At 40.0% G+C, this 23,623-nt stretch overlaps 1 protein-coding gene across 1 annotated transcript in view; it reads right to left on the bottom strand.

The window, feature by feature from the left end:
- Positions 1–23,623, bottom strand: part of stk25b (serine/threonine kinase 25b) — an 89,540-nt gene that overhangs the window by 33,287 nt on the left and 32,630 nt on the right. Inside the window, exons 2-3 of the mRNA XM_043701777.2 lie at positions 14,928–15,158; positions 3,619–3,675 (exon numbers count right to left, since the gene is read on the bottom strand). Of these exons, the coding sequence (XP_043557712.1) occupies positions 3,619–3,675; positions 14,928–15,158 (288 nt within the window). The remainder of the gene's footprint in view (positions 1–3,618; positions 3,676–14,927; positions 15,159–23,623) is intronic.

Genomic DNA, 23,623 nt, shown 5'->3' with positions numbered 1-23,623 from the left:
TAGGAACTAGGGAATGCTCATTGGGAGGAGCTGGTATTGGGCAAGTCCATATTTGACATGTGGAACCTTTTTAAAGACCTGCCAATCAGAGTTCAGGACTGGCATGTTCCATAACGTTGGTCAGGGATGGCAAGGTAAGGGACTCTTGGATAATGAGGGAAGTTGTGAATTTAGTCAAAGGAAAACAGAAGGTATGCAAAGTTTACAAAGCTAAAATTGGCCCGTGAGGAATATAAAGAAAGCAGGAAAGAACTCAAGCAGGGAGTTAGGAGAGCAAGAAGGGGCCATGAAATTATCTTGGTAAGTAGGGTTAAAGAGAATCCCAAGGCATTCTAAACATACATTAAAAACAAGAGGATAACTAGGGAGAAGGTATTTCATAGGGATCTGTATTAGGACTTCTGCTGTTTGCGATATATATGACTTGGACGAAACTGTAGATGGGCGAGTTAGTAAGTTTGCAGGTGATACAAAGATTGGTAGAGTTGTGCATAATGTAGAAGGTTGTCAAAAGATATAGTGGGATATCATTCAGTTGCAGATACGGACTATGAAATGGCAGATGGAGTTTAGTCTGGATAAATGTGGGGTACTACACTTTGGGAGATCAAATGCTAAGGATAAATACAGTGGAACCTTGATTATCCAAAGGACCTGGGTGGGGAACATTTCGTTTGGTTAATTGAATCCTGGATCACATACTTTAGCTGAGCATCAGGACATTGCAATCTTGCCGCATAATCGGATATTTGCATAATCAAATACTGGGTAATCGAGGTTCCTCTGTGTATACTTAATGGCAGGAACCTGAACAGCATTGAGGTACAGAGGAATCTTGGGGTTAAAGTCCATAGCTCCTTTAAAATGGCCACTCACATGGATAGGGTGGTAAAGAAGGCATATGGCATGCTTGTCTGTACTGCTCGGGGAATTGAGTACGAGTCAGAATGTCATGTTGCAACTTTATAAGACTTTGGTTAGGCCACACTTAGAATATTGCATTAATTCTGGTTGCCACATTACAGGATGGATGTAGAGGCTTTAGAGAGGGTACAGAAAGGAGTTACCACAGTGCTGCCTGGATTAGAGGATATGAACTCTAAAGTAGAGGCTAGAAAATCTCAGGTTGTTTTCCCTGAGGCAGAGGCGGGGAGAGACTTGAAAAAAGTCTATAAAATTATGAGATGCATAGATAAGGTTGATGGTCAGAAACTTTTTCTCAGTTGAAATATCCAATACCAGGGGGTATGCATTTAAGATGAGATGGGACAAGTACAAAGGCGATGTGAGGGACGAGGTTTTGTTTTAAACAGAGTGATAGGAGTCTGGAATGTGCTGCCAGGGTGGTGGTGGAGGCAGAAATCATAGGGGCTGGACCTTTAGGTAAGCACATTCATATGCAAGGAATGGAGGGATATGGACCAAGGGCAGGCAGAAGGGATCAGTTTAATTTGGCGTCATGTTCGGCACAATATCATCAGCCGAAGGGCCCGTTCCTGTATTGTACAGTTCTATGTTGTGGAGAAATTGAATATTGAAGGTGTTAGGTGAGGTGCTAATGAAGTGACTGTTTTGTCCTGAATGATGTTGAGCTTCTTGAGTTTGCTGGCGCTGCACCCTTTCAGGTTTTAGATTAGATTAGATTACTTACAGTGTGGAAACAGGCCCTTCGGCCCAACAAGTCCACACCGACCCGCCGAAGCGTAACCCACCCATACCCCTACATTTACCCCTTTACCTAACACTACGGGCAATTTAGCATGGCCAATTCACCTGACTTGCACATCTTTGGACTGTGGGAGGAAACCGGAGCCCCCGGAGGAAACCCACGCAGACACGGGGAGAACGTGCAAACTCCACACAGTCAGTCGCCTGAGTCGGGAATTGAACCCGGGTCTCTGGCGCTGCGAGGCAGCAGTGCTAACCACTGTGCCACCGTGCCGCCCACAAGTGGGGAGAACTCTATCACACTCCTGACTTGTGCCTTGTAGACGGTGGACAAATTCACCAGAGAATTGCCAGCTTCTGGACAGCTTTTGTAGCCACAGTATTCATATGGCTAGTCCAGCTCAGTTTCTGGTAATGGTAATCACAGGATGCTGACAGTGGGGTTTTCAATTATGGTACATTGAATGTCATGGGGTGCTGGTTGGATTCTCTCTTGCTGGAGATAGTCATTGTCTGGCACTTGAGGTACAAAGGTTCCATGCAACTTATCAGCCCAACCCTGAATGTTGTTCAGGTCTTGCTGCTTTTGGACACAGATGGGCTTCTCGCACCTTCAACATTCACTCCCTCCAACTGCAACACATCATGGCTTGGTGTTAGAATCTACAAGGTGCACTACAGTAGCTCACCAATGTTCTTTTGACAGTACCTTCAAACTCAAAATCTCTAACATTCGAAAGGCCAACAGCAGCAGATACATGGTAGTATGTGAGGAACTGTGAATGATGCTGAACATTGCACAACCAGTGAGTATCCCATCTCTGTTCTTATGATGGATAGATGTACAGATAGGGATTCAAGGGGATGACATGACCAGGATTGGTGATGATGCTCCAAATGGTCAAACACCATTAATAAACATTGTCAAAGTTCATGAATAAGAGCCACTTGTCCAAAGCAGCAGTGTCCTGATTGATTACTTGCTGTGGTACAAATGGACAATGATTTCCCCTCCCCCCCCGGGTATGTGAAAGCTGGCAAAACAAAAAAGGCTTAGGAAAATATTAGAACAGGAATAAATCCATGGAGATTATTCCAAAATTACAATTCTATTTCTCCAAAGCTATGCTGGCTTTGACTATCTGTAGGGGTGGGAGCTGAAAGCAAAACAAGGTAATTCAGTTTAGCAAATCAACATTTTGAATATTTCCTCCTCCCCTGGAGAAATCATGAGTGTCTCTCTGAAGCATGCTTCCACTGGACCAGGTAGCCTTGTGCATCTCCATCCAAATGGGTGCCTTGACATGGAAAGTCATCATTACCTTCCAAATCTAAACACGTTCAGACTGAGCAGCTTGCTCAGGGACCATTTTTTGTTGAACTCTCAACATTCTAGGTCACGTTGTTAAGCTACTAACCTTGCAGTTCCATTAAGCAGTCAAGAAATAAAATCATCTTCATTGTTTATGAATTAAGAGAGAAGAAACAGATTGCAAATGCAGCCCTGGTGGTCAAAGAGCTTACTGTGTGAACGCATAGCAAATCAAAGATAACCACGTAACAACATTGATTAAAGGCAGCATGCTTATTTACTTCCTCACCAGGGACAATAGCGCATTAAAGTGAGTAACTGGCAGCTTATAGATCTGGGAACCAGAACTCTCTCAGTGCAGGTAAAGTGACACTGAGCCTGGGATTCAAATGTACATCTGGCTAACAGTCAGGTGCTCATATACTGCAATTAGCAGGTCAAACCTGGTACCGGGCTTCAAACACTCAGCCCTTCAGTGAAGCAACACTGTTCCAGTGACATTGTTTCAAGTCTTGAATGTGGGATTGAAGATCAACCTGTGGTTTATAGCTCAGTGTTCTAACATTGCTAATTTGCCTCTTGGCTTAGGGCTCATTCAGAAAATGTAAAACCGCACCATAGTAAAAATCAGTACTCACCAAGTCTAATGCAGAGCCCCCACCCAGATATTCCATGATTATCCATAACTTGGTGCCCTTGAGAGTGAATAAAATAATTATGATTAGGTTAGAAGAAAGGAGATCTTTATGTAAACTGCACATAACTTAGACAAAATGCAAACAGGCAAGTGGCCTTCTATGGTGCGTTGAGTTCTGTAGCCAATAAATAATCTCAATTAGGTGGAATATTTCAAGTCTCGAAGGATGTAAAACCTGGGCACCAGGACATTTCAATAACACCAAAAATCCAGGCCACTGCTCTGAAGTCTAGTTTTGTTTATTGATCTCAATCCCAACCTGACTACCTCTGAAGTGTCCATGAGGGATAGAACAGTTAGTGTGAACAAGGTTATTTCACTGAAATGAAAGAAAGACAAAGGCTAATAATGTTTTTGGCAGAGTCCAACACACTTCCTTGGAACAGGGACCGAGACTGAATGATTTGAGAAGCTGCTCCAGCTGATTCCATGTATCTTTGCAATGAATATGATGTGTTTTAAAATTCCTCATGGCATTGCTCAGTGTTTCAAAGAATACCACAATTTTTAAGGACAAAAATTTGACATACTGCTCCACAGATGTGTGTGGCAATGCTCACAAAATTAACATTTCAGGTTCAGTGACCCTTCCTCAGAATGGATGGTATCTAAACATTAATTGTGATTTCACTCCATAGATGCTGCCAGACCCGCAGAGCATTTCCAGCAACTTCTGCTTTTGTTTCCGATTTACAGAATTTGCTATTCTTGCCATTTTTAGTTAACAGTTTGAGTCTGGAAAGGTATTTTCAGAACTGCATTGACTATCACAGAGAGTAAAGTGGAGCACTGGAAAGAACAAACAATAACGCAGATGTGAGGGACACTGAGGTACAGAACTGTAAACATTCAGAGGGTTAAATCACTTCTCATTCTGTTCAGCAACTTTTATTTAAAAGTGCACAATTTTCTTTCAAGCAAATGATATACCAAGGTGAGATTAAAAAAAACATTATTCAACCAATTTCATTTTGAGATGAAGAAAAGTTTGCAACAATAATTAATATTTATATAGCCACTTTAATGGAAAGAAAAATTCCAAAGGGTTTTGCAGAAAAATAATAATGATGAGTCAAAAAAGCTTGGTCAAAGAGACAGGAATTAACAAACACGAAGTTCTGCTCACTCACAACATTCCTTCCTGACGCTGCAACTTCATCCAAACCCCATTTATCCCTTCATTCCTGACTCTGCTCTCTTGGGCAGGACGCATCTTCACCCCAGCATTGAGGCTGGTCCCTAATTAAAGACCCTCAGTTCAGTACTCTTGATTTGGAGATGCCGGTGTTGGACTGGGGCGCTGCTCCGAAAGCTAGTGTGCCTCCAATTAAACCTGTTGGACTATAACCTGGTGTTGTGCGATTTTTAACTCCGTTCAGTGCAGTAGGGAAAATTTTCTTAGCATCTTTAAACATGAACATTTTGCTTAGAGTTTTTTCCATCCATACTCATGACAGATAAAATATTTTTCACATTATTTATTGAATTTAAATTACTTATGTGCTTTCAAAAATTGCCTCAAAGGTGAACAATTACAGGGGTTCTGGACACCATACAATAGATTGACATTTCATGAAATAACTATGAATTCAGAACATTAAATTGAATTTTATTGTTTATTTGGCTAGAATAATTAGCACTCCTAAAAGACTTGGCTGAAATGACCATTCTAAATGCGGATCATTTATTCAGAATCTTCGATAAGCTTCAATAACAATTTTTCTGATGGCTATTTTTGAGAAGATCACACTTGTGCCAAAAGAGACAAATTTATTCTAAATTAATCTAAATTTCTTTCACATGACATGTCAAGTTACTACAATTCAAATCTATTCATTTTAATTCGGTCATGCATGCATTTGTTATCCTTGCTGAGGTGAGCCAATTGGAAGTCCCAAATATTTTAGTGAAAGCTAGCCATGTTTTGCTGTCAGCCTGGAAACCACACACTAATTGTAAAGTATCCAACATAATTATAGGACTGAAAAAAATACATATTTCATAATTATTATGAATTAAATTAAACTGGTCTATGTATTTGAGTACCATAATTAATGTTTTTCCTTCTGCCTTCAGCCTTTTTCTCTCCAGCCTGGATTTGGCTTTAGTTTTTATACCCACAGAGTCAAGATATTTAAATTTCAAATTTGCCTTGACCTTTTTCTTCAAAAACACTTTTTTTTGGAAAAGATAATAATATAGTTTAATGAGCCAAAGACTGGATGTTTATAAGACTCCTTTGCAGTCAAACAGGAAAAGCTGTGAAATACGTGAAACCATAGAATTTATATACACAGATATAAAGCTTATATCAGATTACAATGGCTTAAAAAAAGGAGCAGATTTTATTGAAGGCAAAAATCTCTTGAAGGTGGTGAAGGCGGAAGGTAGGTGGTGCTCAGGGTCCCAGCCCATGCATTCCCTCTTGCATGAGCAACTGGACCCTTCTTCCTTTAATTTTATTCTCTTCATTTCACTTCCGAATCGAATTGATCTTTTCTTCTTTCTGCACTTTGGTCATGGAGTGTGGCTATGGGCAGCAGTTCAGCAGCAGATCTGGTCTGTTCCTCATGACTATGGCTGTCCTGGTTTGAGCAACTGCGCCAGTGTCGATGGATTGGGTTGGTTCCTTTTCTTTTGATGTTCCAGCAGAGGCTGCAATGGTGGCAGAGCGAATGATCCCTTGGTCTTTGAGAATTAAGCTTGGATGGTCGATCAGTCCTTGGAAGTTGAGAATGGGTCAGTCTCCCGGCTATGGCATTGGCTGGAATATCAGCAGCGATGAGGTGGCTTTAACAGAGATGGCGTTCTGAGCCCGGTCAGCAATGGCAGGAGCTGCTTCAGCTTGCTTCTTCCTTGGGTGTTGTGGCCTCAGGGACAGCTTTGGTGGCTGCAGAGTTTGGCAGCATTCCATAGCCATGTAGGAAATTCAAGAAGTCATGGATGGGACAAAAAATAAAATTTGCCCCAACTTTGAGAGATTGATTCCTTTTTACAATTTAATTAAAATGTCACCAGCTTATGGCAACTTATATACATTTCACTGTATTTTCATAAAGACAACAATAAATTACTATTATTGTATCAGGTAAAGTGGATTTTATTTTTTACAAGGGCGAAGCTTTTACATACTGATATTCAGAAAGACTTGGTCATGCTTGTGTAAAACCCTTTGAAGGTTAGCATGCAGGTACTGCAAACAGTTAAAAGCAATTGGCAGATAGGGCAAAACGTGGGAAAATGTGCAATTATTCACTTTTGTCGGAAAAATGAGAATTAAAAAGCAAATTACCACCAAAACTGAGAACAATTGCAGCATTCCGCAGTGCAGAAGAGTCAAAGTGTTCAAGTGCATGAGTTACAAGATATTAGTATGCAGGTGCAGCAAGTAATTCAGGAGGTTAATGGAATGCTAATCTTTATTTGCAAGGAATTGAACATCAAGGTAAGGATGTCATACACCAGTTAAATGGGGGAATTGGTGAGGCCATGTCTTGAATACCATGTGCAGTTTTGGTCTCTTTATTTTGGGAAGAATAGAAGTGCATTCTAGGCAGCTCGGAAGTGGTTTACTGGATTGATACTTGGAATGTGCAGGTTGTCTTCAGAGGGTACGTTGGACAGGCTGGGCTAGTTTCTGCCAGCATTTACAAGAGTGTGGGGTGACTTGACGGAGGTGTACAGGACTTTGAATGGTCTTGACAAGGTGGATGTGGAAATAATGCTTCATCTTGAGGCTACATTCAGAGTTAGGGAACACCGTTTTAAAACTGAGGGTCTCCATTTCATAAAGAAATCTATTTTTTCTTCTGAGGGTTGTGAGACTTTGAAACTCTGTCTCAGAACATGGAGAAGGTGGGGTAATTAAACACTAAGATTCTAATGAGGCAAAGGAATCAAAAGTTATCTGGAATAAGTGGTAGTATGGAAATTGAAACAACAGATCAGCTATGATTTTATTGAAAGGTGGAGCAGGCTTGATGGGCTGAATGGTCTACTCCTGCTCCTAGTTTGTAATTTGCCTATATGGCAAAGAGATGGGAGTATAATTATGTGGGGTTTCAGTGACAGCACACCTGGAGTATATATATCTAAGGAAGAGTATATTCGCATTTGATGCAGTTCAGTGACACTCATTAAATAATTGGATAAGAAGATTGATGAATGATGAGAGGCTGCGCAAATTCAGCTGATGCATTCCAAAGTTTAGAAGATGGAGAGGTAATCTAATTGAGATTGACAAGATTCTAACAGGGTGTGTCAGGATAAACACACCTAGGCATCCAGAATGCAGACCTCAGCCTCAGGATAAGTGGTCAATCATTTGTGACTTAGATGAAGGAAAATCTCTTCACCTAGATGCTCAGGTATCTTTGGAATTCTCTACCTCGTGGCTGGTTGATGTTCCATTGTTGAATACGTTCAAGGCTGGGATAGACTGGTTTTTGCTCTCTCAGCGAACCAGGGGAGAAAGAAAAAAAGGTGGGAAGGAGAGTTGAGGTTGAAGATCTGGCACAATCACACTGACTGGCTCAAGGGCTGTGTAGTCTACTCCTGCTTCAATTCCTCAGGTATTTGGTATTTTTATAAAGCAAATTCTAAACATTTTGAGACTCGCTGATTTTCCAATGAACTGATGATAAAAAAAACTTAGCTTGACATATTTTCCGATAACTGCATACATTATTGCCCTGTCTACTGTTGTCTTAACCATGGGCACCTCCTGCAAGTGTTGAACTACTAATTCTGTGTTGTAGCCTTCATGGTCTTTCTGGAAACGCATAATTGTTGGATAGCATATATTTGGACAATGGACTCCAAAGAACACAATAAAAACCAAAAGAAATCAGAAACAAAAACAGAAATTACTGGAAAAGCTCAACAGGCAGCATCTGTGGAGAGAAATCAGAGTTAATGCTTCACTTAACCCAAAACTTTAACTCTGATCTTCCTCCTCAGATACTGCCAGATCTGCTGAGATTTTCCAGCTATTTCTGTTTTGGTTCCAAAGAATACTTGTTTCACAATCCCACACCACAATTTCAATTTAGAATTTAAAACATTACAGCACAGTACAGACCCTCAAGCCCTCGATGTTGTGACACCCTGTGAAACCAATCTGAAGCCCACCTAACCTACACTATTCCATTCTCGTCCATATGCCTATCCAAAGACCATTCAAATGCCAGTAAAGTTGGCGAGTCTACAACTGTTGCAGGCAGCGCGTCCACGCTCCTACTACTCTCTGAATAAAGAAACTACCTCTGACATCTGTCCTATATCTATCACTCTTCAATTTGAAACTATGTCCCCTTGTGCTATCCATTACCATCCTCGGAAAAACGCTCTCACTGTCCACTCGATCTAACCACTGATGATCTTCTATGTCCGAAATAAGTCACCTCTCAACCTTCTTTTCGCTAATAAAAACAGCCTCAAGTCATTCAACCTTTTCTCGTAAGACCTTCCCTCCATACCAGGCATCATCCTAGTAAATCTCCTCTGAACCCTTTTCAATACTTCCATATCCTTCTTATAATGCGGTGACCAGAACTGTACGCAAGACCAGAGTTTTGTACAGCTGCAGCATGACCTCATGGTTTTGAAACTCTATTCCTCTACTAATAAAAGCTAACACACCTTGTGCCTTCTTAACAGCACTATCAACTTGGGCAGGGAGGAGAAAGTGAGGACTGCAGGTGCTGGAGATCAGATCTTAAAAAAGTGTTGCTGGAAAAGTGCAGCAGGTCAGGCAGCATCAAAGGAACAGGAGAATGCTGAAGCCATTCCTGAAGAAGGGAATATGCCCGAAACGTCGATTCTCCTGTTCCTTTGATGCTGCCTGACCTGCTGCACTATCAACTTGGGCGGCAACTTTGAGGGATCTATGTATATGGACACAGATCTCTCTGTTCATCTACACTACCAAGAATTTTACCATTCACTCAGTACTCTGCATTCCTGTTAGTCCTTCCAAAGTGAATCACCTCACACTTTTCTGCATTAAACTCTATTTGCCACCTCTCAGCCCAGCTCTGCAGCTTATCTATGTCCCCCTATAACTCTTCGGCACTGTCCACAACTATACCAACCTTAGTTATCTGCAAATTTACAAACCCGTCCTTCTATGCTCTCATCCAGGTCATTTTTAAAAGTAACAAACAACAGTGGACTAAAAAAAAATCCTTGCGGCACACACTAGTAACTGAACTCCAGGATGAACATTTCCCATCAACCACCACCCTCCATTTTCTTTCAACTAGCCAATTTCTGATCCAAACCGCTAAATCACCCTCAATCCCATGCCTCTGTATTTTGTGCAGTTGTCTCCTTATCAAACACCTTACTGAAATCCAATTACACCACATCAACAGCTTTACCCTCATCACCTTCTCAAAGAACTCAATAGGTTTGTGAAGCACAACCTACCCTTCACAAAACAGTGTTGACTATCCCTGATCAACTTATTCCTATCAAGATGATTATAAATCCTACCTCTTATAATCTTTTCCAACACTTACCCACAACTGAAGTAAGGCTCACTAGTCTATAATTACCAGGGTTGTCTCTACCCCACTTCTTGAACAAGGCAACAACATTTGCTATCCTCCAGTCTTCTGGTACTATTCCTGAAGGCAATGACAACATAAAGATCAAAGCCAAAGGCTCTGCAATCTCCTCCCTGGCTTCCCAGAGAATCAGAGGATAAATCCCATCCAGCCCAGGGGACTTATCTATTTTCACACTTTCCAGAATTGCTAACATCTCCTCCTTGTGAACCTCAATCCCATCTAGTCTAGTAGCCCATTTCTCAGTATACTCCTTGACGACGTTGTCTTTTTCCAGTGTGAATGCTGCCCAAAAATATTTATTTAGCGCTTCCCCTATCTCTTCTGACTCCATGCACAACTTCCCACTACTGTCCTTGATTGGCCCTAATCTTACTCTAGTCATTCTTTTATCCCTTATATACTTATAGAAAGCTTTAGGGTTTTCTCTGATCCTATCCAGGTTAGTTCCAGGTTTCTACACTGGAGACGTACACTACTCCTCTGTTTCCACACCAAGCATCAGCAGAATTATTTTAATATTCAGCTGTTAGTGATTTGCTTGCCTTCCCTGTCTTACAATGATTTGAAGGAGCCGGTGTTGGACTGGGATGGACAAAGTTAAAAATCACAACATAGGGTTTAGCCCAGTAGGTTTATTTGGAGGTACCAGCTTTCAAAGCGCTGTTTCTTCATCATATGATCCTGACCACCTGATGAAGCAGCAGCACTTTGAAAGCTAGTGCCTCCAAATAAACCTGTTGTACTATAACCTGGTGTTGTGAGATTTTTAACTCAGTTTTACAATGACAGAGTCACAGAGTCATAGAGACGTACAGCATGGAAACAGACCCTTCAGTCCAACTCATCTATGCTGACCAGATATCCTAATTAATCTAGTCCCATTTGCCAGTGTTTGGCCTTTATCCTCCAAAACACTTTACATTCATATACCCATCCAGATGTCTTTCAAATGTTGTAATTGTACCAGCCTCCACCACTTCCTCAGGCAGCTCATTCCATATATGCACCAGCCTCTGCATGAAAAAGTTGCCCCTTGGGCCCCATTTAAATCTTTCCCTTTTCATCCTAAACCTATGCCCTCTAGTTTTGGACTTCCCCACCCCAGGGAAATGACATTGTTTACTTACCCTATCTGTGCCTCTCATTATTTAATAATCCTGCAATAAGGTCACCCCTTAGCCAATTAGGCACACGAGACTCGATAGAGGGGCACACAATAAACTTATAGCCAATGTCGATGACTGATTGATAACATACATAGAAGGGCTTTTAGTTTCAAGGTCTATCTTTTGAAACCTTTGGATGTGATTTGATTTCATTGAAAGATGCAGCTTTGTTGTGAACTGTTGAGAATCTATGCCATTATTTTGGCATATTTTGTCCAAGCCATATTCTGTCTATACAGCAGCAAATGCCTTATGGTACATCTTTTATCCCTGAATCTTCTGAAAACCGTCTTCTCAAAAATAGTTGTAATTATTTATTTCAAAGTTATTTGCTTCAAATACATCATCTTGAACTAACTTGAATTCTTTGAAGAGTAGATCTTATTTACTTTTATCTGAATGATTCTTAGTAGATCCCTTTGCTAATGATTATTAGACTACAAGACATTCCAAACATTTTCCTACCATCCATTTCTAGTGGATAACACATAGGTGATTAGAATAGAAGATAAAGTATGCTTTCTTTCTGAGCCACTTCCTTTTAAAAAGAGAAAGTAACCCTTCTCTCCCACTTCTCAAAATGCCCACCATAGAATATCTTAGGGTATCCAATAGCTTGCTGCAAACAATCAGCTGCACATAGGCAAACATGAAGCAGCCAACCAGACCACTTATAACACTGTCTTAAAGACATATAAACAATGACAACAGTTCACAAATGGGCAGTGGTCTGTACAGGAGCAGGAAGGATAACCAGGCTCAACAGAGCCAACAAATAGCAAGCAAGGAATAAACTAAAAGCTTTAACTTCAGGAAAAAAAAAGTAGGATGAAGGTTAAAACGCATTTTACAGATTTCCAAAAGTAGTCAATGCTATTTGTATTTGGCATGCTGTTGAATCAAGAGGAGTCATTTTGCCTTGGATTATTTTAGTTCTCATAGTTTAGATTACCCTTACAGGCAAACCATAATACCTTAGAGTGTCTATTCTTACTTTAAGGTCAAATAATAACGCCTGGAAAACCAACAGCTCTATTAAGTGTTTTGAATTCCTAGATTTCTTTCATGCCTTTATCGACGTCACAGTTCAACAAATCCAATAACAGCATCACAAAGGTGAAACAAGCAAGTGTAATATAGTTCCAAAAACAGTGCAACCTCTGTTATCTGAACACCAATTATCCGGATTTTGGATTATACGAACAAGATCTCATGGTCCCATAAAAACATATCCGTTATCCAAACACTTGGTTATCTGAATAAAATACGCCCCACCCGTCTCTTTGGATAATTGAGGTTGTTCTGTACACAGCAGAAAACTGTCCACCTAGTTTCTTGGGGGATCAAAATAATGGAGATTGACACATTTAGAAATAAGCTAATATTCTAAATGACTTTTAAATATCTTGTGTTACTTTCAAGAGCTTCTAACTGGCCCATGTTGACAGCTTGCTTCTTACGGTTTATCCAATGCCTTCTCATGCACTTTGCCATCCGTGCTTGATTGAAACGCCTTTGCAAACCTTATTACTAATTCAATGTCAGCCTTGGCTCAGTGATAACACTTTCACTTAAGTCAGAAGTCCAAATGCCACTCCAGGAAGTTGAACACAGAATGCCAGCTAACCTTTCAGCATTAAGGGAGCACTGGCACTGCTGGAAGTCCGATCTTTCAGATGAGACATTAAGCTAAATCCTCTCAAGTAGACATAAAAGATGAAATGGTATTGTTCAAAAGAAACACAGAGCAGTTCTCCAAGTGCCCCCTATCAATGAACATTCTTCAATTAACCTCAAAAACATTTTGCTCATTTCAGCTTGTGAGAGCTTGCAGTGTGTAAATCAGTTGCTGCATTCCCTACATTGAAACTACATTAAAAAGCACTTTTCAAAGTGAAGTCAATCTATGAAGCACTTTGGGATACTCAAACAAGTTGGTGAGATCCATTATGTAAATGAAAGTCTGCTCTTCCACTGGATTTTGAGAAACTGATCTCAAATTCAACAAAGAAAGAGTTGTCAAATATAACTGAACTAAATGAACACCGGGAGTTGAAATTTTGTTCAAGTGTTTGCACCTGAAAGCAATTCAGGGTGATGGCCCTAAATTGCACAGTCATGACAAGACCAACAGCAATCTGTGTAGGGATGGCTAATTGATGAGCACACTGCTTGCTCAATATTCAATTGAGGACAACAGGTGGGCACTCCAAAAATAATAGGCCCACAGCTCATCATGAAGAGAGAGGGAGAGAGAGGCAGAGAGAGAGAGAGATAGAGAGCGAAAGCGAAAGCGAGAGTGAATGAATGAATGGTGGCAGTCTCTGAACTCCAAAATCACGAACAACTTAAAAAGGCCACAAATGCTTGGCCACGATTTTGCAAAGTTACCAATGGCTATCGGCTGCAGTTGGGCCCAACTGCTGTCATGAGATGCCTATCATGAGGTCAAGAGCTATCTCCTACTCCCACTTAACATGCCAAACATCTTTATTCTCACTAACAGTGCAAGGATCACCTTCAGCATGGAAATGGAGCTTAACAGGCTAGGTATGGGTCTAATGGACTACCTATCACTTTTGAGTGGGGTGCCATCTCACCACCTGACTTGGTCTTTATCATAATGGATCGGGACAGAGTCATGACATTAAACGGGCCCTATTTGCATTCGATTCCCTCCAATTTTGCAAGGACATTCTAGGCCCAAGGCTATCAAGTTCTTAGTGTAATAAAACTAGGGACTTTGTACTGGGACAGACCCAGCCCATTTGGCATTTATTGGCTGCAAAATTTGCACATTCTTGTTAAAACTAGTTTGTGAGGTGAATCTGGCAAAGGAACAACTAGGCAAAACAAAAATAATCCAGGCGTTTGTAAATTCTCACATCCCGCTCTTGGAGACAGGCCAAGTTCAAGGGGATTAAAAAAGGAAGAAAAAAGAGTTTTAAAATTTGTTTTGATAGATTTTGACCTTTTGACGTTGACAGTCAGGGTTTAGTGGATGTTTTTCGCAGGTGAACAGTACTCCTCAATGAATAAAGGAATCCCAAATAACTTTAAACTAGCTGCTCAGAAGAGGTGAAATTTCTGGAACAAATTCTGCATCCAATGAGAATAATTTATAAAGATTTATTCACAGAGATAAAACACTGAGGGAAATCCTGTGGAAGTACACAAACGTTTTAGAGGCTCACTTAAAAAAGTAAATTAAAGAAACCTCAATACTTTAACATCTTTGGCAGTTCACAATTAAGAGTTCTCTCATTTTAGCCTCCCACTTTTGCTCAGATCTGGCTTCCCAGGATCCAGGAAGGCCATCTATTCACTTCATTCCTTGTAGTAATACACTTGGAGTTTGAATTCTCAGTATTCCTTCAGTCAGTTAAGAAGCGCATATTAAAGACATTAAAGTAGGTTCTAAACTAAACAAAAACACCATGGTGGCAATAAAGCCACTGAATGTAAGTGTGGGTGTTGTGATTTATCTTATTTAATCATTACTCCAATCTTACCTTTAAGTAAGAGCCATAGTACTTTGTGACATATGGGCTATCACACTGGCTAAGCACTGTAATCTCCTGCTGGATGTCTTCAATCTCATCTTCTGCCTCTTCTAGGTCAATGATTTTAATTGCCACAACTTCTTTGCTTCTGTTCTCTATTCCTTTGTACACTTCACCAAACGAACCTTTCCCAATCCGCTCCTGCTTTGTAAACAGCTCCTCAGGGTCCATGCGGGCATTCTGCAAGAAATCAACATTAGGATTACATTTCCAATATGTTCCAATATGGACATCCTGTCAGAATGATCGCAAAATGTTAGTGCATTGGTACAGCCAGTGATTAGGAAGACAAATGGAAGACCGGCATTTATTGCAAGGGGAATTAAGTATAAGATAGAGTTGTGTTACTACAACTGTTTCTTGATCCAGATTTGACAACTTCTAGTAATATAGAAGATAAATCTGGAGCAATGCTTTCTTCAAAATACAAGTGCAGGACAAGGGAGTCAAACGGCCTCCCTAATCTGTGCAATGAAACCTTGTTTAGGGCACTGTGCAACACAGAAACAGGAGAAGGCCATCAGCACACACCGACCACTGTTGTTATCGTTCAATAAAACAAGGACTAATCTGAACCTCTTCTTCATTTACTCTCCTTTGCAGGATATCTCTTAATACCCTTAGCTAATAAAAATCCATTAATTGTAAATGTCAACTGGTAATTCTGGGAAGCATTCCAGTGGATTGTAAAATTACAAATGTGACACCACTAATCGAGAAAAGGAAGAAATTGAAAGCAAGAAATTATAGGTCAGTACATCTGATATCAATCATTTGGAATATGCTGGAAGCCATGAGTAAGGAGGGAACAGTAGGACAGTTATAAAATCAATATAATCAGGCAGAGTCAACATAATTTTGTGAAAGGGAAATTTATGTTTGACTAATTTATTAAGTTCGTTAAGGAAGTACTAAGCAAGATCAATAAAAGGAAAACTGCAGATATAGAATCTTAGAGTCTATTTCCATGCTGTCTGACTCTTCGGTCCAACTCATACATACTAACATAAGTGAATTTCCAAAAAGCATTTGATGAAATGCCACATCATAGGTTATTACACAAAATAAGAGCTCACAGTATGAGTGATAACATATTTGCACAGAGGATCGCTTAACTCACAAGCAGCAGAGAATAGAGATCAATGGGTCAACTTTGGTTTGGGAAGGTGTAACCAGTGGTTAGCCACAATGAACGGGTCTTAACTATTTATAATCTTCATCAATGAATTGGATGAAGTGATCAAACGCATGATAGCTAAATATGCAGATGATACTATGATATATGGGACAGTAAATTGTCATATGGAGATTAAAAGTCTAAAGAAGGTATTCAGATTATTTAGGTGATTAAGCAAAGAATTGGCATATGAAAATGTGGGAAAATGTGAACTTGTTCACTTGAGCAGGAAGATATAACTTTTAAGAATGAGTGAGAGTCTGGAACTCAACAGTACAGAGGGATCTGGATATCCTGTTATATAGATCACAGAATGTTAGTGTGTAGGTACAATGATTAGGAAAGCAAATGGAAGGTTGGTGTTTATTGCAAGGGGAATCAAGTAAAAGATAAAAGTTGTGTTACTACAACTGTTTCAAGATTGATAGATTTTTGATCAATGAGGACCTCAGGGATTATGTGGTGTGGCAGAATAATGGATTTGCTGCCCCAATCTGATTAATCATAATCTTAGTGAATACTGGAGTAGGCTTGATGGACTGAATCGCCTGTCCTTGCTCCTAATTCAGGAGTTCAGCAACTTAGGTGGAAGGAATTCTAGCTTTTCATCACACATCTGGAAAGGTTGCTTCCCTTTATGGGAGAGTCCAAGACCATTGGGCACAAAACAGAGATGAAGAGGAATTTATTTTCCCAGAGGTTCGTGAATCTATGGAATTCTTTACTGCAGAGAGCTGTCAAAGCTGAGTCACAAGTATTTTCAAGGCTGTGATAGATAAATTTTAAATCAGTAAGGGAATTAATTATTGGCTGAAAAGTGCAGTTGAAGACTATCAGATCAGTCATGATCTCATTGAATGGGGTAGCAGACTCAATGGGCTGAATGGCTTACTTCTGCTCATGGTCTCATCGTTTTATGCACTGCCTCCAATGTTAACAAACCTTTCTTTAGATTAAGGGACCAAAACTCTTCACAGTATTCCAGCTGCTGTCTGACAGACATCTTGTATAGTTTTCGTTTTTACACTCCATTCCCTTTAAAATAATGCCCATTTGCTTTCCCGGACTTCTTGTAAGTTAGCTGTTAGTGAATTAAGTAGAATAATTTCCTAATCCCTGTGTTGCAGCTTTCTGCAGACTTTCTCCATTTAAAGTATACAGTATTCAAACGTTCTATTCTTCCTATCAGAGTTCATAACCTCGTTTTCCACCTACCATGTCTATATTGTGTCTACCACGTTTTTGCCAATGTGCTTTTCTCTCTGTAGACTCTGTCGTTGTCACTACTTGCCTTCTCACTTATTTTTGCAGCACTCACAACAATTACTTCCCTTATCCAAGTTATTCAGTACATTGTGAATAATTGCAGTCTTAACATCGAATATCACTCCACTAGCTACAGATTGTCATCCCGAAAATGCTCCCCTTATCCTAAATATCTGTCCTCTATTAGTTGGCCATTCTCTACTACCCCTAAACCCATGGGCTCTTTAAGTAGCCCAGCACGCGGTACCTTATGAAGAACCTTTTGGAGATCAAAATATATTAAATTCACTGGTTCACTTTTATCAATGCTGCCTGTTACTTCCTCAAAGAATTCTATTAAATTTGTCAGGCATTATCTCTTCATGAAGCCATGCTGATTCTGCATTATCATATTATGTATCATTCTCTACTATTAAGGCCTTTATAATAGATTCCATCATATCCCCAAATGACATTAAAATACCTGGTCTACAGTTATGTATTTTATCTCTCTCTTTTTCTGTTTGAATAAAGGTGTTACACTGGCAATTTTCAACAATTGTCAGTATTTTATGTTTTCAAGCCCTCTCAGAATCTTGTATGTTTCAATAGGATCATGCCTCATTCTCCCAAACTCCACAGAATATTTTACTCAATCGCTCCAGAGAGGATATCCCTCTTATCCTAGAAGTCAACAGAAATGGGAAAAAAAACCTTTATTAAATGCCTTCTAGAAGTCCATATAGGCAACATCCACAAACATTCCCTGTCCCATGTTAGCAACCTCAAGAGATTCAAGTGAAATTTGTCAGGCATTACCAATCCCTCACAAATCCTTGCCCAGTGCCTGTAATCAATTGATACTTTTGCAAGTGGTTAGGCACTCTGTCTCGGATGATCAAATCCTGTAATTCCCTCCAATTGATTATCAATCCATAAGACTGTAGTTACCTAGATTCTCTTTCCTTTGTGATATGAAAAAAAAACAATTCCTGAATCTTATGTTTGCAGATCATTCCTGTTTTAAGGGTTCAGTCATCAGTGCTTAGTCCTTAATTTAGATTTAGTTTTCCTTTTGTATTTCTGGTAGAAGAAGGTATAGAATAGACAGCTTATGTAGTAATAGAGAAAGGTGTTTCTGTAATATCAGGATGCACATCTCCAGAGAAAAAAGGTATAGAAATCCATATATCACTTTGTACAACAAAGTCCTGAGATCACGGAAGATGAAATTTAAGACAATTTGTCAGATACAGCTGCTAATATGAAAAGTGATTTCATAGAAGAGCAGAGGACTGAGTTCTACCCCTACAAATGGGGGGCCAATCCATCTGATACCTCAGAGGCTGAAACTTCTTCCTAAGGAAAGCTGAGGCAACCAGTGTATTCATGCAAACTCCCTAAGGATGTTGTTGTGAAAATTGTAGAAATCATGCCAAGTGCAAACACACATTTCACACGTTCAATAAAATTAATATCTGATCTTGTTTTTGCATTAAAAAAGGAGTAATAATCCTAAAATAAGATCACTAATTTATACCAACTTTAAGACTTATAATAAGGTCTTAAAATGAAGATTTATCTGGGGCTCTTGATGAACACTCCTGTTAGGCTACTGACCCCCCTATGCATGCCCTGGTCGTCTCTAGAATTAACTAGCCAAATGCTGCTCTTTGCCAGCTTTCCAATCCTCCATATATACACTTGGTTGAACCTCGGCTTGGAGAAACATGGTCCTGCACCAACTCCCACTGGGGTACTGGCATTATTGCTAGACGATTGATACAGAGACCAGGATTCAAATCGTGCCATGGCAGATGGTGGAATGTGAATTCAATAATAATCTATAAATAAGAGTCTAATGATGACCATGACACCATTGCCAGAAAAACTGATCTGGTTCACTAATGTCCTCTTGGAAAGGTAATCTCATGTTTACCTGGCCTAGCCTATGAGTGGCCCCAGCAGTGTGGTTGACTTTTTACTGCCCTCTGGGCAATTAGGGACGGACAATAAAAGTTGGCCTAGCTAGTGATGACCACATCCCATGAATGAATTGGAAAAAAAACTCAATGAGTACGCCGACAGACAGGGAATGATAATGGCCATTGGAGCAAACTTACACATGCCTCCTTCTGTCTTTAGTCTTCTACATGCTGATCACATTAAAATAATAAGTTCATCAATCATTTTGAGGAGATTCATAGAGGAATGTTAGCCAGCAAACTGTATGAATGGGCAGCTCTTATTCAGGCAGTCTTTATGGGATCTTTGTATATTCATGAATCACTGGATTAAACTGATTAAATAGTAAATTATATCGAGGTTCAAAGGCTCATGCTTCTGTGAGTGCTGTGCTCTTGTCCAATGGATTATGGGTTCAAGTCCTTGACAGAGTTTAAACTCATAAATCAAGTTAGCCATCTTCTGTATAAGAAACACGTGCAAATAGAGCTGCTTCATGGTTGGCAGGACATATTCTGGCTCAATAGGTCTACACTCTACAATAAGGCTGTAACGATTACATAGGACAAATTACTGCTGGGAGGGAGAAAGTGAAAACCGAAGGAAGATTCAATGGAATCTGGAAGGCTAGATCAATCTTTGGGCTCTGAAATTCTCCATTATAAACCAGTGCCATAAGAGGTTGTGGGAGCAATAGGAGGCTGACCAGCTGTCTGAACCAGTAAGACACACATTTTCTACCTCTGTAGACCCCAGCAGTATCCCATGACAGACTTGGAAACCCTAGGTCTCTAGTCTTGCTAACCCTCACCCAGGTTCTCTGAGTTGAGGTAAACAGTGTGCCCCAACAAGGTGAGAGTGCATACTTAGAAACCCATCACTGTTATTAAGTGGTGAACTCTTACATGTCATTTTAAAAATCCTTCCCTGACAATGGTAGCATTGTACAAATTCTGCATGGATGATTCTACTCTGAATTGTTTCCCTTGGTATAGTGCAATGCTGAGACACAAATTTGAAAAAGAAGCTAGACTCGTTCAGTTCTGAACTTCCCTGAGGGATGTTCAGTTGACAACAGGAGCTACAAGGTGGAGGTGCTGGCGTTGGACTGAGTGGAAAAAAGTTAAAAATCACACAACACTTGCTACCTGACAAAGGAGCAGCGCTCCAAAAGCTTATACTTTAAAATAAACCACCTGTTGGACTATAACCTGGTATTGTGAGATTTTTAACAGGAGCTACAGCAAACACAAAAGTTGAACTGCATCTGAAGCAGCACAATAAGTGACTCACTATCTCCTCTTTGGCATTAAAAGCCTGGTGCATTTAAAAGGCCTAATGACAATTGAACTAAATCTTGAGAAACAGTGCACTGATTGAAGAAGGCTGAGAGATTAGGAATCACCTGTTGAGTAACTAGATAATGTGACGTGATAGTAAACCAGCATAGAGGAACTTAAATCTGTGCACTCTTGTTCTTACTAAAGGTAATGAGAACAGCTGCTTTTCTCCATCTTTTCCACAACTGGTAACATTTTAATATACCTACCTTCAGCTTGCTTAGTTCCAAGGAGAATCCTAACTTTGCAGCTAAATTGCCTCATACAGGAACCCTTCCGGTAATTTCCTCTACCCCCTCCCTAGGGCCTCTAACATCTTTCTGAAACCGTGGTGACCAGAACTAGTCTCAATACTCTAACTATAGTCTAACCAGAGCTTTCAGAAGGTCTTCAGTATTTGACTGTACTCAACAATCCTACTTATTCTTTATGCGTATACGGGATGTGGATGTCATTGAGTAGACTGGCATTGATTGCTTATTCATAATTGTCCAAAGGGCAGTGAGGAGTCTGAATTCAGCCAGACCAGATTTGAATGGTAGAATTCCTCTACTGAAAGACATTTTGTGAACAAAATGGGTTTTTATGGCAATCGATGGTTGCCATCGGGCCAACATTTTATTCAATATGTTTCTTGGATTTCAGTTGGAGAGTGTTGCTGAACAAAGAGACCTTGAGTGCAGGTTCATTGTTCCTTGAAAGTGGAGTCTCGGGTAGATAGGATAGTGAAGGCAGTGTTTGGTTTTATTGGTCAGTGAATTCAGTACATGAGTTTGAAGGTCATGTTGCGACAGTACAGGACTTGGTTAAGCCACTCTTGGAATACTGTGTTCAATTCTGGTCTCCTGCTATAGAAAGGATGTTGCAAAACTTGAAAGGGCTCAGAAGAGATTTACAAGGATGTTGCCAGGGTTGGAGGATTTGAGCTATAGGGACAGGCTGAACAGATTGGGGCTATTTTCCCTGGTGCGTTGGGATGCTGAGGGGTGACCTTACAGAAATTTATCAAATCATGAGGGGCACTGATAGGGTAAATAGACAAGGTCATTTCCTCAGGGTGGGGGAGTCCAGAATTACAGGGCATAGGTTTAAGGTGAGAAGGGAAAAGATATAAAAGAGACTGAAGGGGCAACGTTTTCACACAGAGGGTGATACATGTATGGAATTAGCTGCCAGAGGAAGTGGTGGCTGGTACAATTACAATACTTAAAAGGCATCTGGATGGGTATATGAACAGGAAGTGTTCAGAGTGATGTGGGCCAAACACTGGCAAATGGATTAACTTAGGATATCTGCTCGGCCTAGACGAGTTGGACTGAAGGGTCTGTTTCCATGCTGTACATCTGTATGATTAAAATTTCACCATCTGCCATGTTGTGAAGCCCAAGATTTCATCTGGCTCCAGTTATATGCTTTGTAACATTCAAAGATCTACGTGCATGAAGGCTCAGCACACAGTGTTCGGGCATATCAGAACTGGGAAATTAAACTATGTTGCCCTTCCTTTCTGCCAAAATGCATAACCTTTTAGTTTAGGGTGTTAAAGTTCATTTGTCACTTATCTGCCCAGACTGTTAGTCCCACTATGCTCTGTTGAAGTCAAATTGTATCCTACCTGAGGTTTGAGAAACTCCATCTTATATACGAGCAAATTTCAAATTTTTACGCTGTATTTCAATATCCAATTGCTTTATAATCATTTAAACCACCCGGTTTAAAATTTAAACAAAGCTCTGCAGCTAACTGCCAATCATTACTGAACGCTGCATTCTACATGGCAACACCTCTGCCAATCAGCACACTCTTCTCATACAGCCTAAATGCTGATTTTCCCCTTAAATTCGCACTCTTGCATATTGCCCTGATCAGTGCAAGATAAAAAATTACATATAAAATCGTGGTCCTAGCTTGATCCAACATCCTCTAGTCTAAAAAACAACCATTTTATTGACAACACTTGGTTAAGTTATGCCCGAAAATTCGACTGTCCTACACCTCAGATGCTGCCTGACTTGTCGTGCTTTTCCAGCACCACACTTTGACTATAATTGAACTTAGCAACTGGAATGCTCCAATGTCTTCAGCATCTTCACAATGAAGGATACGAAGAAAACTAAGTTAAGGTACTCAGTGCAGCTGATGTAGAATGTGAACGTATGTAATGCCAACTAAGTGATGAAAGGCTTGCCAATACTCAAACATACTGGACAGACCACTTGAGCAGGAATCCAATGATGTTTTTCCCTGCTCTTACTTTATAGTGTTAACTCCTTTCATAATTCAATTCTTCTGTAGAATATCCTTTGAATTTCGAGTATTTCCAACAATCAGCATGCTTTATTAAACACAGAATTATTTTAAAATGCGTAAGTAGAGATTTCCAATGTATACAGTCTTGTTCAGAAAAGACATCAAAAATTAACACAGTGAAATGCAGGAGACGTCTTTAGCACTGATTTTGAGTTCATATATGCCAACTAAGATCAAGTCCCAGAGGAATAAAGAATATGCTTTATCTGTGCTAGACAAGGACCAACTAGATCATAGGGTTATGTTTCCTCGGGCAGTCTTTCATCATTTTTTTTTCAGAATCACAGGCAACTTAGCAGCAGACACACAGGTGGGCTCACAGTTAAGAGGAACAGAACCTCATTTAGCACATTGAGTTCTCTCCTCTCAGGAAATTATTATCCGTCATAAAAACTGTAATTTAGCATACTCTTAAAAACAGTCATTATACGTACTATTCACTGTGCCAAAAGGTGCTTACGGACAGTTATACTTTCCCATGTGTTGATCAAACTTTGGTCATTATCTGCAATAACAGGTCCTCGCAAAGATAGCAAAACACCAACATTTTACATAATATCACTGGCACAGCAAATACGAACAAATGCAGCTGTTCATGTTGCACTCAG

Source organism: Chiloscyllium plagiosum, unplaced genomic scaffold (assembly GCF_037043375.1).
Source record: "Chiloscyllium plagiosum isolate Xiang-an unplaced genomic scaffold, Cpla_swu_hap1 HiC_scaffold_13, whole genome shotgun sequence".
Classification (NCBI taxonomy): Eukaryota; Metazoa; Chordata; class Chondrichthyes; order Orectolobiformes; family Hemiscylliidae; genus Chiloscyllium; species Chiloscyllium plagiosum.
The sequence above is the reverse complement of the archived record's forward strand: the minus strand, read 5'-3'. Positions and strand labels throughout refer to the sequence as shown.